Genomic DNA, 27,750 nt, shown 5'->3' with positions numbered 1-27,750 from the left:
AGCTCATTCATTATGTGAGTCTAATTATATGGTATTCCACAGGGCTAGGCATTTGATTTTTTTTTGCATTTGGACAAGTGAGGAACAGCAATTTATTCAAATATAGCTCATTATATACCTACTTACACGTATTTTCGCTGATGCAACATGCTAATCCCTGTGTTCTGGCACCAAGAAGCGACTCATTTCAGCTTTTGCATGGGATTCGTGCTGAGAATTTAATTCACCAGTATTGTGCTCTTCAGCATAATGCATGCTACGCCTTTGTTGCCATTCTCCTATTGTTTCAAGGAGTACTGATATACAAAGCCTGTATTTTAACATGTTGAAATATTTATCATAAATTTCACAGTAAGCGGAACGTACTCGCTTGTATGTTCGTACACATAAAACAACTGAGCGAAGAGAACTTATACATTCTGAAACGTCATTTATAATTAAGGTCAAAATTTTGTTGTTTGCTTTCAGTTTTGGTGCATTCCACTTGCGTACAAGCATAGTTCTACCAAAAACAAACAAACAAACAAACAAACAAACAAACAAACAAATAATTTGAACATTTGTATGTATCACGACATCTTTCATCGTTCATGGTCCCATACTGTGTTTTCATGTCGTCTACGCTGCTGAAGAGTACGGTCCTGGTCTACAGTACGTCATTACAGAACCATTACACAAGTTCCTGTTGACGAGTTTTAATACCTAGGTAGTGAATGATATCGAGTATAGCCACTTATGAACCGAACAAATTCAATTGCAGCACTACAAATACACGATTTCCGATTCGTACAGTGACCAAGAAAGGTCATGATCGTGTTCCGTGTAATTCTCGGATACAAAGTACTAGATACTCCCAAGAAATCTCACTTTCGTGTAGATTGTTTATCAAGTTTAGTTCTATTTAGGCACGCCCGCAATAAAAAATACGAGCAGACAATGTACATACATTTGAAATGTTTTATTCCTACTTTACATTACAATGAACGAGATACAACGCTGTGCTCACTTCAAGTTTTCCCTAATCCGCTCACAAATTCCTTACTCAGATGGTTAATTCGGAATATGGATCGTCTAAGGACATGTATGATTCGTGGAGATGAATTTACTGATACGGTTAATATATCCATAGTGCATTCAACTTTCTGCGAGTACAGCGAGGGGAAAGCAAGGTGTACGTTTGTATCAGTGTGTCACATACAATGAGACCCAAATACTGATATTAAGAAATTCTTAACGTTTTCTCGTGCTTTTTTGTCTCCGGAAATTTAGCGAACTTTTTCGGTCGTTAAAAATTAAGATGAACTGATCTATATACCGGTAGTTGACAAGCTTGTTAATCTCAAAAGTGTCATTCAAGTAATGATATTTCGCTTTTGATCGACCCTCAGTCCCTCAAACACCGGTTTGGAAAAGCGGCATTTAACAGCCTGTTGAACTACAGGACTTTCACGTTTTCCATGCTGTTGGTATAAAATATCGCAACATTGGAGGCCATTTTCCTTCGAACGGACTTAAAACACTTGAAGTTTTGTGTCTACAGCACTTACACTAACCATGCTACAAATGTTGTTAAATCAAACAGGAAATGTGAGTATTAAAAGGTTTCTCTGTTCTGAAAGTGACATTTTTACTCATACATTAACTATTAAAGTTCAGTAAAATTACATCTCTCAATGATGAGAAAAAAAGGATGATAAATTCCAAGACCAATCCGTATTGCAAAATTAGGGTAATTCACACTTCAAACAATGGACGTTTCAAGACAGCTGCGGGGGGGGGGGGACTGTGATCGACCCGACCATTGGTAGCATCATTTGAATGCAAACTTTACCACTGCAGCTGTTTTTTTAGCAATTATCATCTACTGCAAAATAACGCGAGAGTTGCCAAATTAAAGCCGATGAGCTACACCCATTGTTACATGTGGAAGTCTGGTCTCCCCTAATTTTCTCCGATATTCTCAGAATCTACCCATGATTAAAATTATTCTTTTATGGCATAACAGCAAAATAAACATTAATGGCAGAAATGGCTGGTTGATTAACAAATCATTTATTTTAAATTTCCCGCCGTTTTCAAGTCTTTTAGTTCAACAATGAAAGCAGGGATAATACAACAATGAAAAGGAGGATTTAGCGCTATGTGTTTAATAGATTACATTACGTTATTCAATAGAGAGCTCAGAGATCTGTTTGTTGTAATTATTGTTGTTTGTATTGTTGTTTAATTTTATACTAGTCGTGTTGCTGTCGTTGTTGACCAATAAAATTCAACAAACATATCTATTGTGTTGTTGCTGTTGTTTCAAACGTAATGTAGATGTCATACGAACTTGAAGACTACAAGGACGCTATTATTATTTGCAGTGATCCTATGCAACAACTCCCTCCCAAGGTACACTCTCTACGTAACTTGAAGGAGAGAGTTGTTGCATTTTGTCAAATAATGATAGCGCCCTTATTTGAAACAACAGCAACAACCAGATCCCTGGGCTCCCAGTGGTTGTTCTGAGACGTCAATACTAGCACTGTGAAGTACTTGAGCTGCATATTTGCATTTAAGCCACCACCAGGTTAAGGAAATTATATTTATATATTCTTACTTGTGTGTACCAACACATTAACTACTTTTAAGTGTTTCAGATGAATCATGAAAACAATACAAAGAGATGCAGCATAATCACTGAATGTTTGTCACTGTGATCGAAAGTCTTTGCATGGGTTTTCACGTCATGTCATATCCTAAATACTAATTGCGTTGGGAACGTTCTTTGGGTGAAGGTGCGTGTATTCTGCCCTACGTGTCTTGTTTCGGTTATCGATGATATCCCCTATTTCTGCCAGCCTTTTCTTGAACCTGGAGAAAAATGCATAAAGTGGTGTTTTTTTGTGTTTTAACTGGTTATGAACATCTGATGTGATAATGAATGAAATTGCCAGTTCGCTTTAGTGGGAGTATGTCTGATCTCATCATAACCGGAAATAATTCGGCAAATTTAGTACGTAGCCTTCTTTAAAATGTGTAGTCTGTAAAAAATTACCAAAAATTCAGAAGACGTCTATGGGAAAGTTATATATGGCTTTATGAAAGTTTCTTGGTCACTCTTACCAAACAAGTGGGTGGTCTGTTTTTTAACTTCAACATGTCGCTTAGATATCAGGCTTGTTCGTGCATAGCTACAAGCGCAGTAACTCTTGCTGTCAGAAATAATGAAGTTGAATAGTTGATAGTACATTGAATTTTGCAGCGCTTATTATAGAACGAAATCTTGACTTACTCTTTGTCGGCCATCTCTCCGATAGGATCATATTGGTACGGGACCTCAAAGTCTCCCAAGGAGTTGGTCCCTTTCGTGCTTAGCAACTTGGTAACGTCAATGATAGAGAGAGTTGATGCTTTGTTGGGCAGTTGATCTAGTATCGCTTGCTCATCAAGTGCAACCTGATTGAACACATGAAAATTTACAGAGAAGAACGTAAATTAAATGGTAACTTACATTTGCTACCCCTGAAGTATCATAATATAATCACCTAGTTTGCAACAATCTTATGAAAACATGCCTTTCTCGGCGCAACTCGTATTTACTATTTATACAATTCACGTAAACATGTATGTTGGCAGCAAATCTAGTGAATGCATCGAACCAACATTCTTTGATTTTTTTTAAATTTTACTGCATCATAGGGGTATTAGTCGTTCTTGCAGCATAAGGTTATTGAAAGATTTCTGTCTTTCTCAAAAAGTACACATCAAAAAAAAGATTGATTGCCTACAAACTATGGCACACAGCTGTATTTTTGAAGGCTAAAACTGATTATTTATTAAATTACTGTCTTTGACTTGTATAACTGTGACGTTATTGACAGTGAAAATTCCACAGCATAATAGTATGTCATCATTAATGACCAAAACATACGGCAAATTTTTTTTTGTAGATTATTCAGCATGGTCCGTCCAATCAAACGACAAAAGACATAAAGTAGCATACACTGGTAAATATCGTGTTATATCATTGTCTTTTAAAGTTGACTTGTGCAGGTTTCTACTTTTGAATCACCTCTTTTGATTTTTGCTTTCCACCTTAACACGATTGGAACTAATTTGGGAAAATTGGATGAGAGTAATTATTAGGAAAATGTAACGAAATCGAAATTTTTACAGCTGAAATTTTACAAAATGATAGAATAGCGTAAAATTTGAAATATTGTTCTCATCGGACAAAACAACGAAAACACAACGATTATTGCATACCTCTTTCATCGGATTCATTTTTATGAAAATAAGTTCATTTTTGTGTAAATGTACTGAAGAAACGAGACAAAATGCTTAAAATTTCTCTAATTGACGAATTTTGAGTCAGGGCACTTTTGAAATGCCCCTGACTTTTTCATGAATTTAAGGCTTCATAAACATAAAATTGAGTCAGGGCACATTTTAAAAGACCCTGACTGACTTAACTTTGAATCAATCGAAAAGCTTCATTTTGGTCGAGGAAAAATGACAAACTAACATTATTACTAGTGTTTCAGTAATGAAGAAACTTTAGACAACTCTAATATTTTCATTCAAATGTGAATATTGTTCATATGTTTTGAACAATATTGCATTAGATACTATCATGCACTGATTCTTACTCATAAGATTTCAACAGCATCGTAAATTGTGTATAAAATTTTAAAGATGGTAAGCAAATACGGTGTAAAATTAGAGAAATTTCTAAAATTCTTGAGAAATTCTGCCAATCCAATTATCCCAATTTAGTTCCAATCGTGTTTTCCAACCTTATGAAAAGTGATGAATTTTATTGCCTATGTGTTTGCAATTAATAAGCGAAGGCAGTGCTGTCAATACTTTGCTTCTATTATTTGTGTGTCTGTGTGTCTGCTGTCTGTGTATGTTTGTCTGTCTGTCTGTCTGTCTGCTGTCTGTCTCTCTATTAAACATTGGTCTCGCTACATACCTTGGACGTTGGTGGTTCACCTCGGAGTTTTCCCGGGTAGTTTGGAGGGAATCCATATTCCTCATATTGTCCAAAGTTAACGGCAGCATGCACGGCACTGCTGATGAATATTATGGAAGTCACAGTCTGGACAATCTGATCCACTGTTCGGAAAGAGCCATTTCCTGGAACGCCCTGTGAAGACAAGTGACTGTGTAATAACTCGGACGAAACATAGCAAGGACATTTTTTGAACCTACTACTTTCATATACATTTTTAGTCTGTTTGCCTTTTCATACATCGTTAAACTGTTTAGGATTGGCGGCCTGTGGACATTTTATACTGGCAATTCTTGAAATGCAAGCAACGACTTTTTAAAGTGACAGCTAATGTCGTAAAAGTAGCTCAACTGACATAAATGCTTGTATTTACACACCTCTTTGTATGGTAGTCCTTACTCCCCCTTGTCTTAAATCAATTAGCAAATCTGTTGCAGAATAATCTCTCTCTCTCTCTCTCTCTCTCTCTCTCTCTCTCTCTCTCTCTCTCTCTCATATGTCCGTAAAGAAATTGCTATGTTTAGGGACTGGATATAATTTACAGGGGCGGGGGGGGGACGGTGTTTTTCAAAAATGACCCTTCAAAAGTGACCATCAAAAGTGTTCGCGAACAGAAGAGTGATCCTCCCAATTTTCATGCACAAAATACAGTGACCCTCCCCTGCGTGTGATATCAATAAAATCTCAATCTACAATAATTTGATTTTTGAACTTTCAAAGATTCTTTTTGACTTTTACAAATACAAATTATTCATAGTTTCCGCATAGACTTACTTGTATAGTGAATCAACACTATGGTGAAATTTTAAAATGAGATTTCCACATCCTCTACACATATGTACTTGTAACCACACTAGTCTAATAAAGTACATTCATATCAATTATCAAACATCTATGTATCCACAAATTTCGCTAGTTTTATATTGGGAAAAATGTGTTCATAGTTACACATGTAGGCCTATAGTGGATCTACATTTTGATGAAATTCCAAAATCAATTATTTTGTACACATATTCACTTGTATCTATCAAGTACATTTATATCAACGTTATTTTTAGGGGTTATTACACGACGTTGGGCGATACCGCGTCGTATTGGAGTGATGTGTCCGTATTTTGACGAGTTGCGAAGACATCACGAGATGCCACCGGACAACTATCATGACCTGTGAATCTCACTGACAGGTACAAATCAGAAATATAATATGTGCACCTTGTCTGTCTCGAGTATTTTCAGTGCGGTTGGATTTTTGAGGCTCATTTATGGCTGTATACGATGTAATTCATCACTCAGATACTTAAACTCGGCAACAAGAAACTTTTCATACAGCGGTTCTGTCAACCGAGATCGTAATCTTCGACAGCGCAGAGCAGACGACATGAAAACACCACCGTATGGGACTAGTACTGGCCGTGAAGGATTACAGGTGTCGGTTAGACAAAACATGCACATTTTCAATGCGTTCGTTTGTATGCGTTTGGTACAACTGTACTTGTATCTAAGTGCAATGCGAATGAACTGACTACAAACAACAAAATGTTGACCATAATCACATTCAACAATGACGTTTCGGAGTGTCACAGTCTAATTCGCTCAACAGTTTTACGTGTATGTGAACATCCCACCGAAGGTCACGCGTACGCGTAGCTGTAAGTAGTTCGGTTACAGTGAAAATATAATTCCTATTTTCACTAGTTAAAATACGGGTTCATATTAGTACCGTCTAAACAATAGGAGAATGGCAATACAGGCATAGCATGTATGATAATTTATATTATATTATGGAAATTTATATAAATTATCAAAGATCTATGAATCCACAGATATTGCCAGTTTTAATCTCGAAAAAAATCGTTCATAGTTTTCTCATAGACTTACATGCATAGTGGATAAATATTTTTTATGACATTCCAAAGTCAAATTTCTTGTACACATATGTACGTTTTACTTCACACGTCAAGCAGAGTACATTAACATAAATTATTTAACATTAATAAATGTACAGATAGAGTTGGTTTTGGAGGGGAAAATTCCTGATAGTTTGCCCATCATACTCCAATGTATTATGATATGATAGTTTTGAGTGAAGCACTATATCGGCAACATCCTGCCTTCTTATATTTGTGATAGTTGCAAAAACGGGGATGACTCTACCCTCCAAAGGCAAGCGTAAAATTTCATAACCTTTTGAAAAGGGTTGCGCGAAAAATGGTGACCCACCCTAAAAACGCTGGCCCTACCCCTCCTGTCATTTCTGTCCAGTCCCTTAAAACCCCCTAACTGCATATTTGGCGCCACATTTTATTGATTCAGACTAAATACCTTAATACCACATCCCTCTGGCATGGGCGCGACCAATTCTTTGCCCCAGGCTTGTATTTCGTCGTCCCATCGGATTTTTTCGGGATCATCTGAAATAACAAAATCCCCGATAGGGTCATCGTTATTTCACTTTCACCATGTCACAAGTAAGCGCACGAATGTCCATGTACTCAGGCCTGAGCTTAAACAGTATAAATCCACAGACTCGCTTCAAGTCGGTGATTGTGTGAAATAAAGTCATTTTGGCAGGTTATAACATACTGACGATGTTTTTTGTGTGAAAGGCTCTGAGTGAGATGATCGCAGTATGATGAGAACTACGCTGTCTTCGCAGTTGATCTTGGGGTGCAGTTGCGCATGCGTGGTGTGAGCGCCATTGACAGTTCAGGTCTGAGTAATCTACACAAACTTACCATAGTGTGCTGAGACAATTGTGGTGACATAATGTTTGATTGCGTCATACAGTAATAATGCGTCGTCTCGATAGTAGTAGTTTGGCAAAGCGTCGGTATCGGACACACCTCGTTGATTCAAGTCTTCGGGTAGAGTGCCGTCCACATCCATCCTCCATTCCGTAAACACTTGTGCGATTAAAGTAAACATCCCATCGCGTCCAACAGCCATCGTTTTATCGACCCAGCCACCAGGGTTAACTAATATGGTGAATGCCAAGCTGAGCGAGTGAGAAAAGAGAAAGGAAAGTCAGATGTTGCGATAGAAAAGTAAAAAATATTATACTGAATAAGATGAGATCAATGAGTCAAATTATAAGGTAAGATACTACATAGTTTCCACTCATTTTGTCAAGAGTTGAAATTTTATATCTTTATAATTGGAAGAACGTTTTGTGATATTTTGTGTTTTTACCCGGAATAGAAGATTGGTGGAAACTTTTACGTGTCCTTCAAGCAGTTCATGTGACTTAGCAGTGAGTGGAGAACAAAATATTTGCTGTATGGAAAACATGCAAATTGCACAAATTTGTCTGTACAAGTCATCGTTGATGACACAGTCCCCATTTGTTAGTAGGTAATTTGATTACAAGTCCTCCGAGAGCGAGGATAAAGTCGTGTTCTCTAATTGGGGCTGCGATTAAAAATATTGCGATACAGATGGGCCTTTATTGCCGAGAATGAGCTCCATGGAGGCGAAAACGTAAAACCAATCTTTGCGCCAACCTGATTACAAAAAGATCATTAAATAAGCCTTGTTGTAATGAATCGACATGATGCTGCCAAACATATTTTCATTTCACTGACAGATTACTCCTGTTCAATATTTCAAAAAAAAAAATGATGCATTGCTTCTGGACATTCATCCTAAAGACAAAAATTCAATATGTATGCAAATTAGCAATTAATTTAAAATGATACCGATGTGTCACTGAATTACAATTACAGCACTGCGAGATCAACATCTGTCATGAAATTTGATGAACCATATCTTGACATAGCTTAATTACAAAAAATCATTAAATATTCAAATCAGCAAGTTAATTGACATGATACTGCTACAGTCATTGCACTTCATTGCACTACTTGAAGACAAACATAGCTTCGCCATGTTTCATCAAATTTGATGAAGCATTTCTAGACATTACACTAATTATGAGAGTTCTTCAAATAAGCAACACATGACACTGCTCAATGTCTTCACATAGTATTACAGTACTAACAGATCAACATCTGTACCACGTGCACGTTCCATCAAATTTGAAGTAATATATCTGGACATATCACTCCAATTACTTCATTTTGATATGCAAATTGAAATTTTATTAACGTGACATGGATAAACATCTAATTTCACTGACAAGGCAATGTGAACTAAAAATCTGTACCATGTTTCCTGAAACCCGTTGAACTATTTCTTGACATATTAGCCAAACTACGAAATTTCATTAAATATGCAAATAAGCAGTTAATTGATATGATATATCTTTGCACACAATTTCATTACTGGAAGACTAACATCTGTACCACGTTTCATGAAAATTAATGCGGTGTTTCTGGACATAGGCTACTTATTAGGAAATTTTATTGAATGTGCAAATTAGCAATTAATTAATATGATACTGCTAAGTATCTCATATACTATAGAAGTGTGTGCTGACGATTCGTACCGTGTTTCATTCAATTTGTTGCAGTAATTCGAGATATACCACCCTTATTTCAAAAAATCATCGAAAAATGCAAATTACCAATTAATTGACACAATACTGACATAAGTCATTGTGTGCTATTAGAACTGTGAGACAAACATCCGTACAAAGTTTCATCAAATTTGGCGCAGTCACACTAGAAACATAGCTCTAATTACTAATTATGCAAATTAACACTAATTAAGCATGCCAAGCCAAATTAAATGTACGTGCATATGTATGCAATTGTGTATGATCCTTGCGCCAAGTCTGAAAAGACTTGGCTCAGGCATGTCTGCGGTATCTGTATGAACGTATCCTGGAGTCCCTGTGGATGAATTCTGGCGCCCCTGTGGCTCACATGACCTACAGGGAACAAAAAGGCTGCCAAGCAGCCATTCTGGATCCGATCACAATACAATATGACATTAAACTGGTCCAATAATCATTTTCATTCAAGGTAATACATTACCAGGTCCATGGGACATTTGAGATTTACAAATTTAAGTAGGACCATCCTGAACCACTGATAGTTAGTGGTGGTACCAGGTGTCTGGAATATATATAACACAGGGAATAATCCATGCACTAAGTTTGAATGAAATCGCTCTCAGTATTACTGAGAAATTTGCTTTAACGGACGCACCGACATCAAATACAGGAAACAAAATGACTGTCACATGCCCATATTGGATTTGATCAGAGAACAAATTGATGTGCATCTGCATGACATAGGGAGTAATCCAGATGTCAAGTTTGAAAGAAATCGCTCCCGACATTGGTGGGAATTTGCGAAAAATGATGCACCAACATCAAAAACAGGAAACAAAATAACCGTCATATGGTCATATTGGAGCAGATCACCAAAATAAAAAATTAACGTGCAAATGTATGTCACAGGGAGTAATCATTGTACCAAGTTTGAATGAAATTACTCCAGGCATCTGTGAGATATCTGCGTGAAGGGACGGACAGATACACGGACCATGCTTGGACGCACGGACATGACTAAACCGATGAGTCCCCCAGACGGTGTCTGTTGGACTAATAATAAGCTTAAGTATTATTAATGAGTGCATTCCCATGTGTCATTTATTATACCGAAAAGAAAGTGCACAGCAGTCATTTTGGGACATGATTTCTCAAGTTACTGTGTTATAAAGTAATATAATAAGGTAACATGCATTTTCGACAAAGTCATAGCAACATGCTGAATATTAATTCGCATCCTTAATACTTTTTGAAAGCCATTGTATACCGTCTACTAAGATTGCTTTTAGCAATTCATGTTATCAAGTTCTGTATGCTAAGTAAGACTGTTGTTGACATTTTAATGTTAGAACTTCTTCATACCATGTTATCCTTGTAGACCACGGAACCTACCTGTTGATGGACAGTAGGTAAAGGAAATGGGGCGCCAGAAGGCGAAATAATGGGTGAGAAGGCGAAAGGTTCCTATTAGTGCTGACAGTGATGGACCCAATGATCAGATGGGTAAAACCAAGGTGTGCGCACGACTGATGAAAATTTGCATCGGCGTTATTGAAGTGCATCTTGGCCAAGAGCCAGGTGTACTTAGGATCAGTCGGTAAAAATACCTGGAAAAGAAAAGGAGCACAACAGATAACAACTATTATCACACCTTACCCATAGTACTGATCTCGTGATCGGCTAAAAATCCGCCATGTGACATTCCAAAACAATGATATAACATGGTTGGATTTGCTATTGCTCTCCACTCTCGCCCGCTATGCATTAGCCATTCGCTGTAAAATTAATAACACATGAAGATCAGGCAATATCACGACTTGTGTCATGCTGGTGACCCTCACCTAAATATTGATTAAACCCCTCGCATATTTCGGTCAGCATCACCATCCCTTAGGCAGGCCACCAATATTGATATTGCCCTCACTGTCATGCGTTATTTATTTACCGCTTACACTCGATATTTCCATTTCAAACATCCATTCTCTATCCTGCATCATACCTATAACAACCATTTTCAGTATCAGACAGCGAAGCTACTGCAGTGAGCTGCAATAAAACTGCTTACACTTATCAGTAGCTGTAGCTAGCTGGCAAAGTCGGCAACATTAACGGAGTCAGATCACACAAGATGTGCATGTTGGCTGTCAAAATAAACTAACAGAAACTGCCCAATTATAACACACTACACTCACACGCCAATCTGGTTTGAAAATTTCAATGTTATTGCAGGGAAACAAAAATACTGGTTACAAAAAAAGTTGGGTTAATTCACGTGCCGCGTGCTACGTGCCATGTGTCGCGAGCCACGGGCCACAGTTCACGATGCACGATTAGCATGTTAAGCTAGAAATAGGTGCATTTACACTCAAATTTAAGTAATTGATTCATTTTCATGGATAAATGAACATTCAGGCTTCAACGACTCCTTCTAAATACATGAACTTTGATCAGCGAATGTGTGTTTACGAATTCTACATCAAGGGGCATATGCAGAAAGGGACTCGAGAGAAGTTATAGGGAGGGCCAGTATTTTTCAAAATCACGTAAAATTGTAACATTAAAAATACAGTCAATGACGCTGTACCTTCTCTAATGTGTGGCCAGGTCAGGTAATTGGTTGTTGGCATGGAGTTGTTGGTAAATAGTTGATGATGTAGGGGCATGAGGTGGGATATGGACCCAAAGAACCCAAAAGATGATTAAATACATCAATCAAAAAAATTCTGAGCTACAGTATAAACTGCCTAAAGATAGTTCAATGTGGAAAATAGTTAAACAATTCAGAAATAAGAATTAACAGTCCAAATAGTAATGACGCACTTCCTTACTGACCTGAGTGCATGTGAAAACACCAACCTGGCATCTGTAAATTAAATGTATACCAAGTGATCATTTCCAGTCACTTTTAACTGTTTTTAATGGATTTTCCAAAGAGTCCTGTGGAAATGATGAAAAACGCTTATCTGGTCTTGTGTTTGTATAACCTCATGGCTGATAATTGTCATAGTATTGAAAAAAAATTGAAAGTGAAGAAATTACTGTTTTTAATAGGCATATTTTCCTTGAAATACATGACCGTGTAAAGAATATATGCTAAAAGTGTTTAAGAGTAAATTTCTTTTCAAAAAATAATTTAATTTGTGACCAAAGGATTTTTATTCTTTGAGTTTACAAATTCAAACATTGCAATTTGTTCAATCATCTTGTGCAGTGCAAAATTTATAAAATGACTGAAAAACAAAAAAAAATTGGCAGAATTACAGTCTTTGTGATGTAAAATTATGGGTTGACATCACGATAACTGTTAATCTGTTTGAAGTACTAATATACTATAATTTAAAAAAGAAAAATTCATGCAGAAACGGTAAAATATATTGTCAGCAATGTAGTGTTAATTTTGACTTTACATCAAAATATGCCTTTGCTGGATACCAAATATATAGGGCGAAATATCAGCCATGTTCAGCAAAATCCACATAACAGCATTGATCCTTTTCTAATTTGAGTTGATTTGCTTATGTTATCCTTGTATGACAGTCAGTACAATATGGAACTTGAACACAACACAGTGAATAAGTATGCTGTAAATGAAATGGTGTGGCTGCATCCACATGCAGCAATAGGTGTGCCTTTGTCTCTCACCCCTCATTTCCAACCTGTCCCATCCCTGAAAAAATAGTTTGGTCTTATATTTATAATGTTAATAATTTCTGTATTTGTTAAAATGTGCGCATCTCAAAAACTTTTGATCATAAACATTTTCATTGTTTTTTATAGCTGACCAATCAGTTAACCTGTTTATTTTGAATATTTGCGCATTTTTCCTCAGTATTTGACATTTTCTGAATACCTTTTCATTCAGTTTGTCATTTTCTAAAAGTTTAAATGCTCCATTGTGTGGTCAAGCTTTCCACAAGCATCAAATGTGGTACTTCATATAGGAGGGTCTGCCTCTAGAGGGCGGGCATCATGAACACTCCTGTGTTTGTTGGTTAATTCCTCCACGTAAACTTCTGATTGTACTGTAAACATTGAACATGGCCGACGTCCGATTTTCCTGTCTAAAACTTTCACTCATTTTCGTTCATATGACTCTGAAACTCCAGGAAACGATTGGGAAGAAAGGGTTATCTTGAAATATTGAGGTACTCGCCGATATTTTGCAAAATTAAATGAGAAAAAATGCAAGGAAAATGCCGACAGGCTTACACAATGACAGTATTCAGACTCGGAGGCATATGATCATCTCTGCAGATTATGCAACAGGCCCAGATCACGTGAGGCCATGAGGGGATATCCACACAACTCAGTACCAAACACTAGCGCTCACAGAGTGAGCAAACACAAGTGAGTACCCCTAACGTCAGCTCAGTAGTCTGTAATAGATTGTAGTCAACTAAGAAACCTTGGAGAAAGGCTTAACACTGTGGCTATGCCGCTAAGTCCCTTTTGATTTTTGTCATAGCTCAAATCATTCTCCCACACCTCAACCTGAGCCATGAACACCCCCACCAGTTTATGATATGACCCATCACAATGGCATGACGTCAACGGATCTTGACAGACGGAAGTCTTGACAGACGGAAGTTCTTGACAGCAGCATATTGGTTTTCAACTCTAATACCTTCTCTATCTATAAATAGACACGAGAAGGTAAAATTGATCAATCAAAATTCTGTTCATTAATCTTGTAGAAAATATGGTGAGGTTGCTATATTTCAAATATCTAGGCCATGATAATATTAAGAAGATTTTTACAATATTTGAGGATTTTGATATTTGAGAATTTATGACCTTTGACCTGCCCTATACCTTTGCAACTAAGCTGTGGCTATATCTTATCCTACGTAAGAGTCAGAGACGGCTGGTGTCCATCGAACTGTGACTGGTATGGGACACCAACCTTCGACCCTCAAATCATCATGTACCTCACTAATTATGCACATATATAAGTTATGGGTTAGCTAACAGAGTTCGAGGTCTGAGATGATTTAACTAAGATTTCTGCTAAAATTTCAAGCGACCGGGATGACATTTGACCTAGCAAATATGGCTATAGGTCTGATTTTTGCTTGACGGCCATCATGGGAGGTAGGTGTACAGAATAAATATCAAGTAACCAGGATGACCTTTGACCTGAATTGAACTTATTTGCTAGTATATTAGTGCAACAGCCTTCATATTTTACAGACGTTTGATAATTCATTTTAAAGTACTTAGGTAGACTAGGATGGTTTGCCATCCATAGATTTTTCCAGTCCCTTACCGACCAGCACATGTTGAATTCGTGAACACACATATCGCAGGTCACCACACTAGTACAGAAATTTGCGAGAAATTTGCGAGAAATGGACACTTTCTCGCTTTTTGCGAGAAGTAAGCGAGAATACATAACTTTCTCGCAATATCTTAGTGATAATTTAATTTTCTCGCAATCAGCTGGCGAGAACTGTGTTTTCTCGCTCAGCATCTGCGAGAAACTGAATTCTCGCAATCAATCAGCGAGAAATTTGTTTTCTCGCTCTGCATCTGCGAGAAATTGTATTCTTCTGTGTAAACATTTCACATAAATTTCACAATGTCTCGCAGATGCAGAGCGAGAAAACATAGTTCTCGCTGATTGATTGCGAGAATTCAATTTCTCGCAGATGCATGCAAGAAGGCACAGTTCTCGCAGCTTGATCGCGAGAAAGTATGTATTCTCGCTTACTTCTCGCAATACAGCGAGAAAGTGTCCATTTCTCGCAAATTTCTCGCAAATTTCTGTACTAGCGCCACTTTATGCACATAAAAGGCGTCTATACTTAAATGTGATTTAACAGTGAAGATGAATCGACAAAGTGAATTAGAGTGAAAATGCACCCATTTCTAGCTTAATCGTGAATCGTGAACTTTATTTGGCTCGCTGCACGCGGCAAGTGAATTAGGCTTACCCCAAAAAGTTTCAAACTGTTACAATATAGTATAACAGCATCAGCAAGCAAATGGGCACCTAGTTGAGCATGATGTCATGTTCTCATGGGCAAGTATAGGTGCCCATTTGCTTGCCGACGTCGTTATATTGATATAATTTTAAACGTTTCTATAACCATAGACTCTCGAGAGTCTATTCTATAACCAGTAATTTGTTTTCCTACAGTAAAATGTTTCAAACCAGATTGGCGTGTCAGTGTAGTGTGTTATAACTGAGCAGTTTCTGTTAATTTATTTTGACTGCCCACATGCAGAGTTAAGCGATTGTACCACCAAGTTGTACCTAATTAGGTTGCAAATGACCTGCAGCAGTGCTGTCGTGTTCTACCACCACCTTGAACTGTTTGGCCAAGATCATTTAAAATCGAGTGATATGCAAATTACAGGCTGACAAGTATACTTCTTCTAAAATCTAATTGTATCCGATCAGCCGTTCCTTAGACAAACCAACACAAAGAATACAACAACAAGCACAAAATAGCTCATCGGCTTCAGCTCAACAGCTTCAACACCACGAAAAAAGGTAAAGAATAAATCATTCTTGTACTCACCGGATTATATTCGCCCTTGGCCTGCGACAACTGAATCGCTACCGGAACAAACTCCTTCTTACTGTTCACAAAGAAGAGGGCAATAGGTGCGCAAACCTGCGACGGAAAAGAGATGATTTTGAAATCTAACTAAGTTCGAAAACGTCAAGTTGAAAAAAGGTTGTTTTTAAATAAAATCACTGAAACTTGCTTTGTTACAAAATGGTTGGCTAAATAATATCATGAATCCAAAGAAGGAAATTACAATGTAAAGAGTAAACTAAGATCAAACATAAGAAGGAAATTACAATCCGAAGGATGCAAGTCAAAACAGAAGAATAAAATTACAATCCGAAGAGCGCAGGTCAAAACACAAGAAGAAAATTACTATCTGTTCAGAGGGGTTGTCATTTTAAGCCACTGTACATTGCTTATTTTGCTCGTGTTCAGTACCCTTTCTGCTATAATGTTAATTTTCGTGCCTTTGATGATCAGTTCATTTTCGTTTGCATACTTCAGTCTGAATTACAGGTTCTTACCTTGTCGTTAACGCTTTTTAACACTTCGTAATTTATTATGTATAAACGCTTCTGCTTGATAACCTTTTTAATAGACAGACCTTCCAAAACTGGTCGCAGGATTTCGTCGGTCACTCCCAGACTGTGTGGCATAATAATGCAGATTGTTATTATGATTGCAATTTGGTAAACATTATGGATGGTTTATTCTATATTATTCAATATTATCTTCAAGAATCATATAGAACAAAAAAGGCTTTTTTTCATGACTTAAATATGATATTCCTTCATGCTCGCCTTTGATGCACAAGTTGCTAGTTGAATACACACAATTTTCAGGGTTTGAAAAATTAAAGCCAAATTCGTTCACTTAATAAAAGTTCACTGATCTAACGTTAAGCTAAAAAGTTAGTAAAGTTCTTGAATCAGACTATCGAAATATAAATAGCACAAACCACTAAAATATCGTCATGAAAAGTCATGTATGGGCAAGGATATTTTCTCATATGTTTTATAATTATCTTTTCCGAGTTTCTAATATTAAGGTAGAGAGCGCCTCGGGGACAGACATTCCGATTCTCAATGTTTACAATTCTTTTCCGATCTATCACTTGTTGGTTCTCATTTTAAAGTTATTCGAATAAAAAAAGTTCACTGTCTCAGTTTTTCAATGATAGATAATTCTATTTTCCCCGGGGAGTTAATAAAGGGATGGAAGCCATTTTGAATTGCAAATTTCGGTAAATTATAGAAAAGTTGTATCTTAGTACTGAACTTTGCGAGATGATCCCTTATTTTCATTCTTGATCCGCGGAGAATGTTTGAAGATTAGATATAGGTAATTTTGAGCAAAAGTTTAAACCTTCCAATTTCGAGGCGCATTCTACCTTAACATTTTTGTAATTATTTGAAATATTCGCCTAGTGATTATTCTTATATTAGTTTTGGTATGTCATTTGAAAACTCAGAGTAGCACACTCAACCATGACGACTAATTGCATTTCTTATGATAAATAGTAATTGTAAAATAAGCTGAAAAAATGCAGCAGGCAGTGTGCCATTATACCCAAAGGGACAAAATATGGTTTGCTTACCCTGAAATTATTGTTGTTGTTCTGTTTACTATTCTCGTTCAAAACTTGGTTGTTAGAGCCTGACTGTTCAACTAATTCGATCAAATTCTCTCATTCACATGCTATTGCTACCTAATTGGTTTACAATGTGTTATCTTATAGAAGAATAAAATGCCTTTCTAATGAAAGCCGGGTATCCAGCTAAGCAGAATACTTATTAGAAGTCATGGTTGACAAACTGCTTTTTTGTCCATTTAAATTAGCAAATTTTTATGTACTTCTAGACGCAAGATTATTGATATTTGTGAACCTAATTAGACTATGGTTGTTAAAAGTGCATTTGTGTGCAAGAAATTTGATTTTTTTATTTCACTGAAATTTTAATTCACTATATATGTTCATTATAGCCTAAGAGGAAACTATTATTGTTTTTCCAATAAAAAACTAGCTAAATCTGTGTATTTAAAAAACGCTGGGTTATTGATATTCGTTTACTTAATTAGACTGGGTGATCACAAGTGCATATCTATGGATGAAATTGGAATTTTCATCGAAATGTTTATTGACTATACATTGTGCTCTAGGAAAGTGTGAATATTTCTTTTACAATACAAAACTGGCTAAATTAGTTCTGTTATAAATGTTTGACAAATGATATAAACGTACGTAATGAGAATTGGGTGTTTCAAAGAGCAGATCTGAAAAACAAACATGATATTAGAATTTCATTATAGTGATTGTTTGTAAAGCTTAAAAGTATTCTTGGAAAGTTCAAAAAATGAGAAATTATATGTCAATTAAGATAATATTGATACGGACTGTGACATGCAAGGGATTGTCATTGTTTATTGCGTATGAAATGCTTTCGAAGGTTCACTATTTTTCGTGCTGTCTCATTTTGAAAAACACCGTCCCTTTAATTTATGTCCAGTCCCTAACGAAATACAATTCTTACTTTTCAGGAATCTCCCTACATAATCGTATTACTGCAGGATTGCACCCTGCCAGACGCTGCATGCCAAATTCGACGTCACTTTCCCAGTGGTACCATCCCTGCAAATGTTTGCAAACATGAAGAAATTACTATTCATTGCAATACCATATACAGAAACAACATCGTACAAGGGAAATTTCGGAAGTATTTTTATGCACTTGTTTACGTGTTATCTTTGATTGAATGTTGTTCATAACTTGTGACTTCCCTCCACGTCGCAGAGTCAATTTGCCAAATCCTTGAGATAACAAATTGCTTTCTCGAAATATTAGCAAACTTTGCAAATGTTCGTGGCTATGTTTTATAATAGCAATAGTAGATTTGTTCTTGCTGTTGAAAGACATCAGCATTCATGTTCAGGGAAATGGTGCTTGTAATTACTTACTGCAGGCTTTGGTAATCCAAGTCCTCCATATATGTTTGTCAGATCGTCGAGACTATCCCAGAACAACATTTTCGGTGATTTCAATATCAATGCTAACGTGTTTTTCGATGTTTCTTTCAGAAATATCTCCAACTGAAATTTAATTAAAAAGCATAGTGCGGAAATTTTAGATTCAAGAGTGGTATGTTTTCAATATTCTCTCACCACTCTTTACCAGTCTGATTTATTACCACATATTTTCAACATCCTCAGTTACGGATGACGTGACTGAACAATTTCGGCAGTTAAATTTACACAAAGTAGCGAACTTATACGAGGGTTACATAATTAAACCGTCGAGTTTATTTTAAATGTCTGAGGTCCAGACGGCCGACAACTTTTAGCAAACTGCGTAGTTTAAGTAAGTAAATATCTATGTACCAGATCACGTATTATACCATGAATTTTCAGAGTTTTCGAACATTATTTGCTCTCTGAAAGTTTCAGTGTAGTGCGGCTCAACAGAGTAGCATTTTTATAATGCTTTGGTTGAAATAAAATTAAAAAATAGTATATGATTTGATAAAATAAAATGACGCACGTGTTTTTCGATATCATTGAAATAATGTGTTGGCATCGGGTACCCTGTAATTTATAATTTCAGAAACGATTTCTTATTGGTTGAAAGGCAATGCAAAAATGAAAGAACACTGAAGACGTAAAAATGGCAGAGAAAATAGGATTTACTTCTGATTCTGTATTTTTCATTACTTTGGTAAAAGCTAAGGAAAGCTAACATAGATCATTTTTCTCCCAAGCTAAACAGTGTAATGATAATGTAAACAATTGGTCACTATTCGATAGCAGGAACTCAATGACAGCATACATTACCTTATAATCAAACGAGAACCGCTCTTCTTTCGGCACGTCTTCGATCTGACAACACAAGCGGATACAAACAAATAGTAAGCTTAAATAATTAGAATAAATGACCTGAGGTGGCCATCGCTATTACAGGGAAATGTCTGGAAGCAGTGGTATAGGTCAGACCAAGTTTGTTGATATCTGTAATACAAATAATATTTTAGCAATTAAATTTGTAAATTGCAAGAAGCTGGTTTGACATCCAGTATTTTAAAGGCGAGGAAACATTCCGATGGTGAAAGTGTTCCATTCATTGTATTTTTAGAAATTATTTGATGTTTTGAGAAGACCAAATTGAAATAATTCAGAGTCTTATACAACTCCTATAGATATGGGAAGGTTTGCAGAAAATATGTATTGTTTCAGTGGAACCAGTTTTTCTCTAGTTTTGTGAATATAACCTTGTTCCAAACAATGTCTTGAATACAAATCTCTGCCTCAATGAACAGAAACCAGGTGTTCAGGTTAAATACCAAAGTATTATTCGTATAGACTATAAAATCAGTTTAAAATTGTGTTACGCACCAACTAAATTGAGTGTAACATAGCGTTGCACCAAAATGGGGATTTTGCCAATTAATTTCATATAGAGTTTGAGTCCTTTTGGTCTCGCTCGAAAAGACTACCGATCGTTCAAAATAATATGGTTTACTAGTGGTACGAGCAAAGTGTCAGGACATAGTTGGTATTAATTTCCAGCAACTCTAAAGAGAAACACTACGCGGAGGTCCTCGAATTTGCCTTTCAGTTACGTAGTGGGATGTTTTTGTCTATAATGTGTTTAAGATGTAGCTTATCTTGCATTATAGTAATTGTTATTTATAATTCCTACTGCATCCCTTTGTACTACATATTCACTGACAAGTGATGGTCCAATCATTTCACAGTCCTTGTGGACGGTTCTCAACATATAACAGCACAAACAAATGCTAATCTAACTTCCAGAGATTGAACGCATCTTTCCAAAGAGATTGATCGGATACATATAAACTTAACAAGGTAGGGTCGAAGCTGTTCTGGTACATATTGAAAAGAGTCTGTATATTGAAATGGCATTCAATTAGCAAAATACAAATAGGAAGCCTTATTACCTAGGATGTACATTTACCTATGTTCTTCAAATTTTTAAAAAGTTCAAGTCAAATCTGCTTCGGTTGAATGGTCTGCAATTTTCAAATATGTGAAAACGATTTGAACTAATTCGGGAGGATTGGATCTTTATATGTTTCAAATTTCTCAACAGTGTTGGGTGCCCTTTAGCTGAATGTTGCAAATTACAAATCCCTCATAAAAAATAAGTGAATTGAACCGACGTTGGTTCACAATCCAAGTATCAAAAATTAGTTCAAATAATTATGCTGTTGTTTTACATCTGTGTTAAAAAATATTTCACGAAACAGGCGATTTATTCTGTCGATACATTGAATACTTTGAAACAATCATCTCCCAGGTATACTTTACCCTCGCCAGGCTCGTCTGCCAGGGTCCCTGCCCCATTTCTACAGCTGATTGCGCTGCTAAACGAAAATTGGGTCAGGTATGGGCTTATGTTTGAGTCAAAATCTTGACTGCATATTAATAAGAACAGTTACCGGACAAGATCATGTGATCAGCACATCTGCATAGTGGCAAGCTCAGAAATTGAACGACAAAACATAGAAAGTTGAAGTCATTTGCACGTCTTCACTTTTAAGTCTCCAACTTTGTTCTTCTATGCTGGCATTAAGTGGTGAAATGACTATTATCATCTTTGATTTTTTTTTCTCACACGTGACCTGGTGATCATGGTGACAGACTATCTATCCCTCCTTTCGCATGTGCGGCAATGACTCAAAAATAAATGATTTTTCGTTTGTCATTCAATGTCGACATAGGATGTTTGGTTCCGGAAACCATGTAGGTAAATTTACTCTGGGCATACGAAATCTAACTTCGAAGGTAGCTCAAAGTTGAAAATAATCAACACAATCACGGCACTCGTACTATTTGCAAATCTTAGCCATTCTTACAATAGCCAATGCCTGGCCCCAGATGCGGAGAAAATGATCATGTTTTTGCACCGTGCATCAAGCGATGCACAGTCGAGGGCGCAGTGGCCGGCAAATATATATGAGATACGACCGTCGGTCACTGGGCCCTTGACCGTGCATCGCAGGAAAACTAATGGTTTGGGTGCCGCGAGAGCAATCTTTTGCAGTCTGTAAGCGATTGAGTTATTCGGGTAGGCATAGAGCGGAATCGAATTGATTTCGGCCGAAAATAGTCAGGAAAGTAGTTTTCATGTGCGGTCTCAATTGGCATCGCATGTCTCCGGTTTGGCTTTGAAGCTTAGCAGGGCTGGGGTGGAGGCCGTATAACGCCGGAAACACACAGCAGGGCTACACTCACACGCTAATTTGGAGAACTTGAAATGGCCGTCACTTTATAAAATCGAGTCTGATTTTGATACGACTTTCATCGACCGAATCGTACTTACATCAGCTTTCGCGGATCTCGGCAATCATTAACTATCAGTCACTAATGCATGCACATAACTGTCAGATGCAAGTGATTAATATGGCCGCCTGCCTTACAGTTCGCAAGGAAATAAGACACGAAACATCCGGATACAAACGACCGATAACTATTGCAAGCCAAGTGTTGCAAAATTCAACTAAAAACATTCGTGTGAATGAGTTCAAACATTTCATGCTTATGTTTTAAGAACTTATGTATGTTTCATAAACCATGTTGATGTTCTTAAATTGTATGTGTATATTCATAACAACCATGATTGTGTTCTAAAATTTCATGTTTGTGTTCTAAAAGTTTATGTTTATGTTCTTAAATCGTTTATGTTTTAATTCATAAAAAAACATGTTTATGTTCTTAAAGTGTATGTTTATGTACATAAAAACTATGATTGTGTTCTAAAATTTCATGATCGTGATCATGAAATTTTAGAACACAATTTTATGTTTTATGCTCATAATACTGCAGATACTGATCCGACAGATATCTGACTGTGTTGAGAAACATTTAGAACTGTGAAGTTATTTAAGGATTCATTTGCATATTCAATTAACTTTGTAATTAGTGGTATAACTCGGAATGGCACCAAATTTAGTGTAAACAGCTACAGATATTTACGTTATAAATATATAATTGTAACGTGAAGCACTGTGAAGTGTAAAGTTAATAAATAGCTCATTTACATATTAAATGAAGTTTTGTAACTAGTCTATAAATTCGATATAACTGCATCAATTTCGATGAAACATGCTGCAGATACTTATCAAACAGATATCTGACTGTGTTGTGAAGTATTAGTAGTGTGAAGTTAATTGAGGGTTCATTTGCATATTTAATAAAGTTTGCAATTAGCAATACAACTTGAAAATTTTGGCACCACGTCTGGTGAAAGTAGCTACAGATATTGATCTTACAAATATCTGACTGTTGTGTGAAGCACTGTGCAGTGTCAAGTTAATTAAGGTTTATTTGTATATTTAATGAAGGTTTGTAATTAGTGATTACACTCCGAGAGCACCGTGCGAAAGTTGATTTAAACCCATAAAATCATTGCTGACCTTGACCTGGCGTCACAAGTCGGACGGCTATGCCAAACATAATGAGTTTTACAGTGAATGAAATTTCAGTCAGGCATATTTAATTACAAACGAGTTACTCTGCTTTGTTTCCGAAACAGACGGCACATGGTCACCATGCTCCCCCCCCCCCCCCCATTCCAATAGAGCTGTTTTTGAGTTGCGTTTGCCAGAGTGGACAAAGTTTCATGGTAACTACTTTTCGGCTAAATGCGTTCCTTATTCAGAATAAAATAATTGATGGGGGGTTGATAAAGACGTAATAAATTTCATTTCTCTACAGCTCGATGTCTTTTCTTACTTTCTTTTTTCACTTTTTACGGGATCAAGAAGTGTCTTTATGAAACTATCATCGACTGACAGCCATTCTAGATCCATGTCGACAGTATAGACGCGGATGGATGTATTGTCTAAAATGTCTCAGTCTCAGTGAGACGGGATTATCACTAAAAATGTAACATTGTCGGGTCCAAACCAATATCGAAAATCGCATATCCGAAATAAGGAGCAGTGTATCAAATTGCAATATTTGATTTTGTTGCACGTATAAGACAGAACACGTCGCACAAGAGCAACTACTTCATGCTCAATATTGCTAGTCAACACTCGCAAATATCAATTTAAAGCCGATTCCACACAATTGTTTTTTCTCTTTCCAAACTAGAAAAATGCCTGGCCGCAAAATGTATCGCGCAACTCGAGCAATTTAAATTACGAATTAGTTCACAAAATCGCAGCGGTTTATGTAAAATTAGCTTGTAAACGTCATTTCCTTGGGTTTGAAATCTGTGACAAAATGCAATTTAGACATAATTTATCATGTCTTTCTCTGATTTCTTCATCAAAATATGGTTGGCCTAATAATGCCACGGATTAAAAACATCATCAATCAAGCATTTTTTTTACAAAAACGGTTCACGCCGTTACAAATAGGTGGTATTAAGATATAATTCTACTTATATTTTTTAAAATACTACTAATGCTAAGGTTTTATATACCGAGAAATGCATTATCAGTATGCTTGATTTCCTCATTGACAACATATTTTGTTCAATTTGGAGGACACATTTTCCAACAGTGTATAGGAATTCCTATGGGTACTATACTGGACTCCCTTGCTTGCTGACTTATTTCTGATCTCATACGAGGCAGAATTTATCCAGAACCTAATCAAACAGAAAACAATCCCTGTGGCTTGTAGAACATTCGACCTAAAAATATATTAGGTTATTAAAATGCAAATTATCAGCTCATGGCTAAGGTTAACGGGTACAAAATATTGTCGTACAATAGGTCATATGTTCATTATTCTAGCAATTTCAGCTTACCAGCGAGTGATCGTTGAATCGCACAGTCTACGAATCCATGAAGCACAGAATGCATCATGGAGGGCAAAGATGTCGGGCATTTTGAGCCTTCCACGTTCGAAAGTTAAAAGCAATGTGGGTCTTTTTATTCTGTCAGGCCCATTATTCCAAAAAAAACCCTTGAAAATTGCTTGATTGATCGGCTTCAAAAGTTCATCAAAAGCACCAAGAATTAACAATACGTAAAACAGTTTTAGAAGAGCTACTATTTGGATGATAGTGATTTTACCATACAGACTTAGCTTACGCTTTGACCAAAGTTTCAAAACGGTCTTAAGCCTTTCGATTTTTTCTCCCAGTTAAGTACAAGTCCTGGGTGTAAACGGTCGTAACCAAAGTAAATCTATAATAATATTTTGGATGATGATTTCCATTTCAAACCAGCCGAGGTGTCGCGTCTATTTTTCCACAAACCGAGCCACAGTAGTGCTTCGGATTTACTGACATTCAGTTGAAGGACAGACACTTGTCCAAAAACGGAACCGTGTGAAATTCTGTGAAATTGGGAAAACGTTTCGCAATTTTGTTTATGGTTACCGCCATTGCTTTCGCCTCCACTTATCTGCCTTGAAAAAGGAAATTTTTGTTCTCTTTAGTAGTTATCCCTCCTCATGGTGAGAATGACCTGGCGTATAGGCGCAAGAAAAATGACACTAAGACTTTATTCATTCGTCGTTTCGCAAAACATCTCGCAAATTGTCCGTTTTGGTGTACAGTCTATTGGAGCCTAGCATGTCTATATGTGCTCGTCGGTAAATTAGGGATGAAATAATTTCGATTAATTGATTAATTCTTTGGTTTAAGAAAATATATTGACATTTTTTTTATGTATAGGCTTAAGAGAAAAATACTTATATCACGATGACGTGGCGACGCTCGAGCATATTAGTCAGAAAGTTTTACTTCCACATTGTCTTTCGTCAGGCTGATTGCATTCTCTCTGTGTCGTCCCGACCTGATCGATGCGTTCGATACGTGTAAATATCAGTCCATTTATAAGGACAACGGAGAATATTGATGGCTCCTCAGGAGAAATTATCATTCAGCAGTTCATCTAATATTGAAGCGGCTATTCACCAGTTTACCGAAGATTGATCTAGAGAGGGTGAATTTTTTTTGATTTGTCTATAGATTTATTGATTTATTGGCATGTTGATTGGTTGATTTTTTTTACAGTTTATAGTATATTTCCTCTTCGAGTTTTGTAAATGTATACATGTACTAACAAGTTACAATCGATGAGCGCAAACAGGATCACTGTTATGCACATGATAGAGGTCAAAGGTTTCTTCAGGCGACGCGACGCTGTGTGTACACGGGGCAACTCGTCCAAGCGACGGGCGACGCGTCGCCTGAAAAACCGACATGTCGGTTTTCCGGGCGACGTCGCCTGACCACCTCGGGCGACGCGACGATATCATACAAACGAAGCAACACGGCGGGCAACTCGCGTTGCCTGTCGTGTTGCTCGTCGCGTTGCTCAACGAGTTGCCTCGTGTAACTCGGCCTTTAGTACGCCCAAGAAATCGTGTGATGGCGGCACAAACAAGCCCATATGTGTACTAACGCGTATGAAAATACATGTACGTCTATGCGCGTTTGCGCGCATGGCTTTGTATGCACCGTGGTCCATTCGAAGTCCGGAATTGACCTATTGCGCGGGATTTATCACGTCCATGGACGCTATGTATCGACAGCGCGAAATATTGATTTTCTTTGCGCCAATTTGGAAGATTATGACACTTGTATGGGGTGACTGTGAATCAAAAAACCATCACAACGGTTGACAATTAGCGGCAAGGTTCGTTTCCGGTGGTACAACTCGACGCGTGTGCTTATGAAGCATTGATAACTCTTACAATGCGAAAAAAACAAATTTGTTCTACGAATTGCATTTAAGTTAGGAAAAGAAAATGCAACTTTGTACCGATAATAGCTTGATGCCCACAGATGACAAACAAAAAGTTCAAGTTTTCACACCGCTAAGCCCATGAATACTTTAAGTATACTTACATACTTCAAGAACTTTAAAATGAGCCCTCCCCTGAGGTAGGCCAGAATACTGAAAATCAGAATATCTATCCCCAAGGAGCATCTACCTCAACAAAACATCAACAAAAGCGCTTACATAACATACGCCAACTTTACCCACCTGCGGAGGCAATCCTTCTTCATTCTTGCTTTCAAATTTGTACAGTCCCTTCTTTTTGACCAACTCTTGTCTGCGTTGCTGTGGGTGTGGATCATTCTGCGGTAGACAGCAATCGAATTCTTGAATCAGATGTGCCTGAGAGATCCATCGATGGACTGGGAAGACGTACTTCTTCTTACTGCTGGAATGCTCGACTTCAACGACATCGACGTACCAGTCATCTGCAATCCCTCTAGTGTCGCGCCGTAATTCTATTTTTCTGATATCGCCACGGATGTCGATATCAGAGACGCGGTAGGTATCACTGCTGCCCCTTTCGAAATCGTTTCTAAAAATCATATCCAGCCGTTTCTCATCTGATTTTTGGCCCTGGTCGCCATGCAAGATGATGTAAACGTTGGCATCTGTACCAGCACCTTTGATATCGCCAGTTTTGACAGTGATTCTGCAGTCAGCCATTTTCGGAACCCTGTCAGCCTCCGCCTTGCAGACACCTGAATGCTGTAAAGTCGAGAATTGTGTTCGTTATAAAAGGTAGGGTTGGACATGCCACTCCTTAAAATTTGCCACTTGGGCATGTGTCATCCTAAAATGGTAAGACACCACCTACATAAATAGTATTGTAACACTCCATATGCTCTTCCGTGTTGTGATTCGCAAGAATACGTCACGTGACGAGAAAATAGATACGTCTAGTCCCCACTTAATCGACAAAAGTGACGTCAGAGGGTATTTTTTGAAAACGTATTTCCCTATGGAAATGGTTTTGACCAAATTTGGAAAAGTGCTCGGTCACGTGACTGTCGTGTCGTATGC

The 27,750-nt window shown here is 37.1% G+C and overlaps 1 protein-coding gene across 1 annotated transcript; it reads right to left on the bottom strand.

Moving 5' to 3' along the window:
* Positions 1-1,861: 1,861 nt before the first annotated feature.
* LOC139140463 (allene oxide synthase-lipoxygenase protein-like) lies at positions 1,862-27,426 on the bottom strand. Its single transcript, XM_070709751.1, has 12 exons — positions 26,935-27,426; positions 19,796-19,840; positions 18,926-19,057; positions 18,502-18,599; positions 16,495-16,615; positions 15,977-16,072; positions 10,845-11,059; positions 7,735-7,994; positions 7,322-7,410; positions 4,961-5,134; positions 3,278-3,441; positions 1,862-2,856 (listed from the first exon to the last, which is right to left on the bottom strand). Exons 1-12 carry the CDS (start codon positions 27,391-27,393, stop codon positions 2,742-2,744), a joined length of 1,968 nt encoding a protein of 655 aa, XP_070565852.1. The 5' UTR covers positions 27,394-27,426; the 3' UTR covers positions 1,862-2,741.
* Between the last annotated feature and the right edge of the window lie 324 nt (positions 27,427-27,750).

This window comes from Ptychodera flava, chromosome 9 (genome assembly GCF_041260155.1).
Source record: "Ptychodera flava strain L36383 chromosome 9, AS_Pfla_20210202, whole genome shotgun sequence".
Lineage (NCBI taxonomy): Eukaryota > Metazoa > Hemichordata > Enteropneusta > Ptychoderidae > Ptychodera > Ptychodera flava.
The sequence above is the reverse complement of the archived record's forward strand: the minus strand, read 5'-3'. Positions and strand labels throughout refer to the sequence as shown.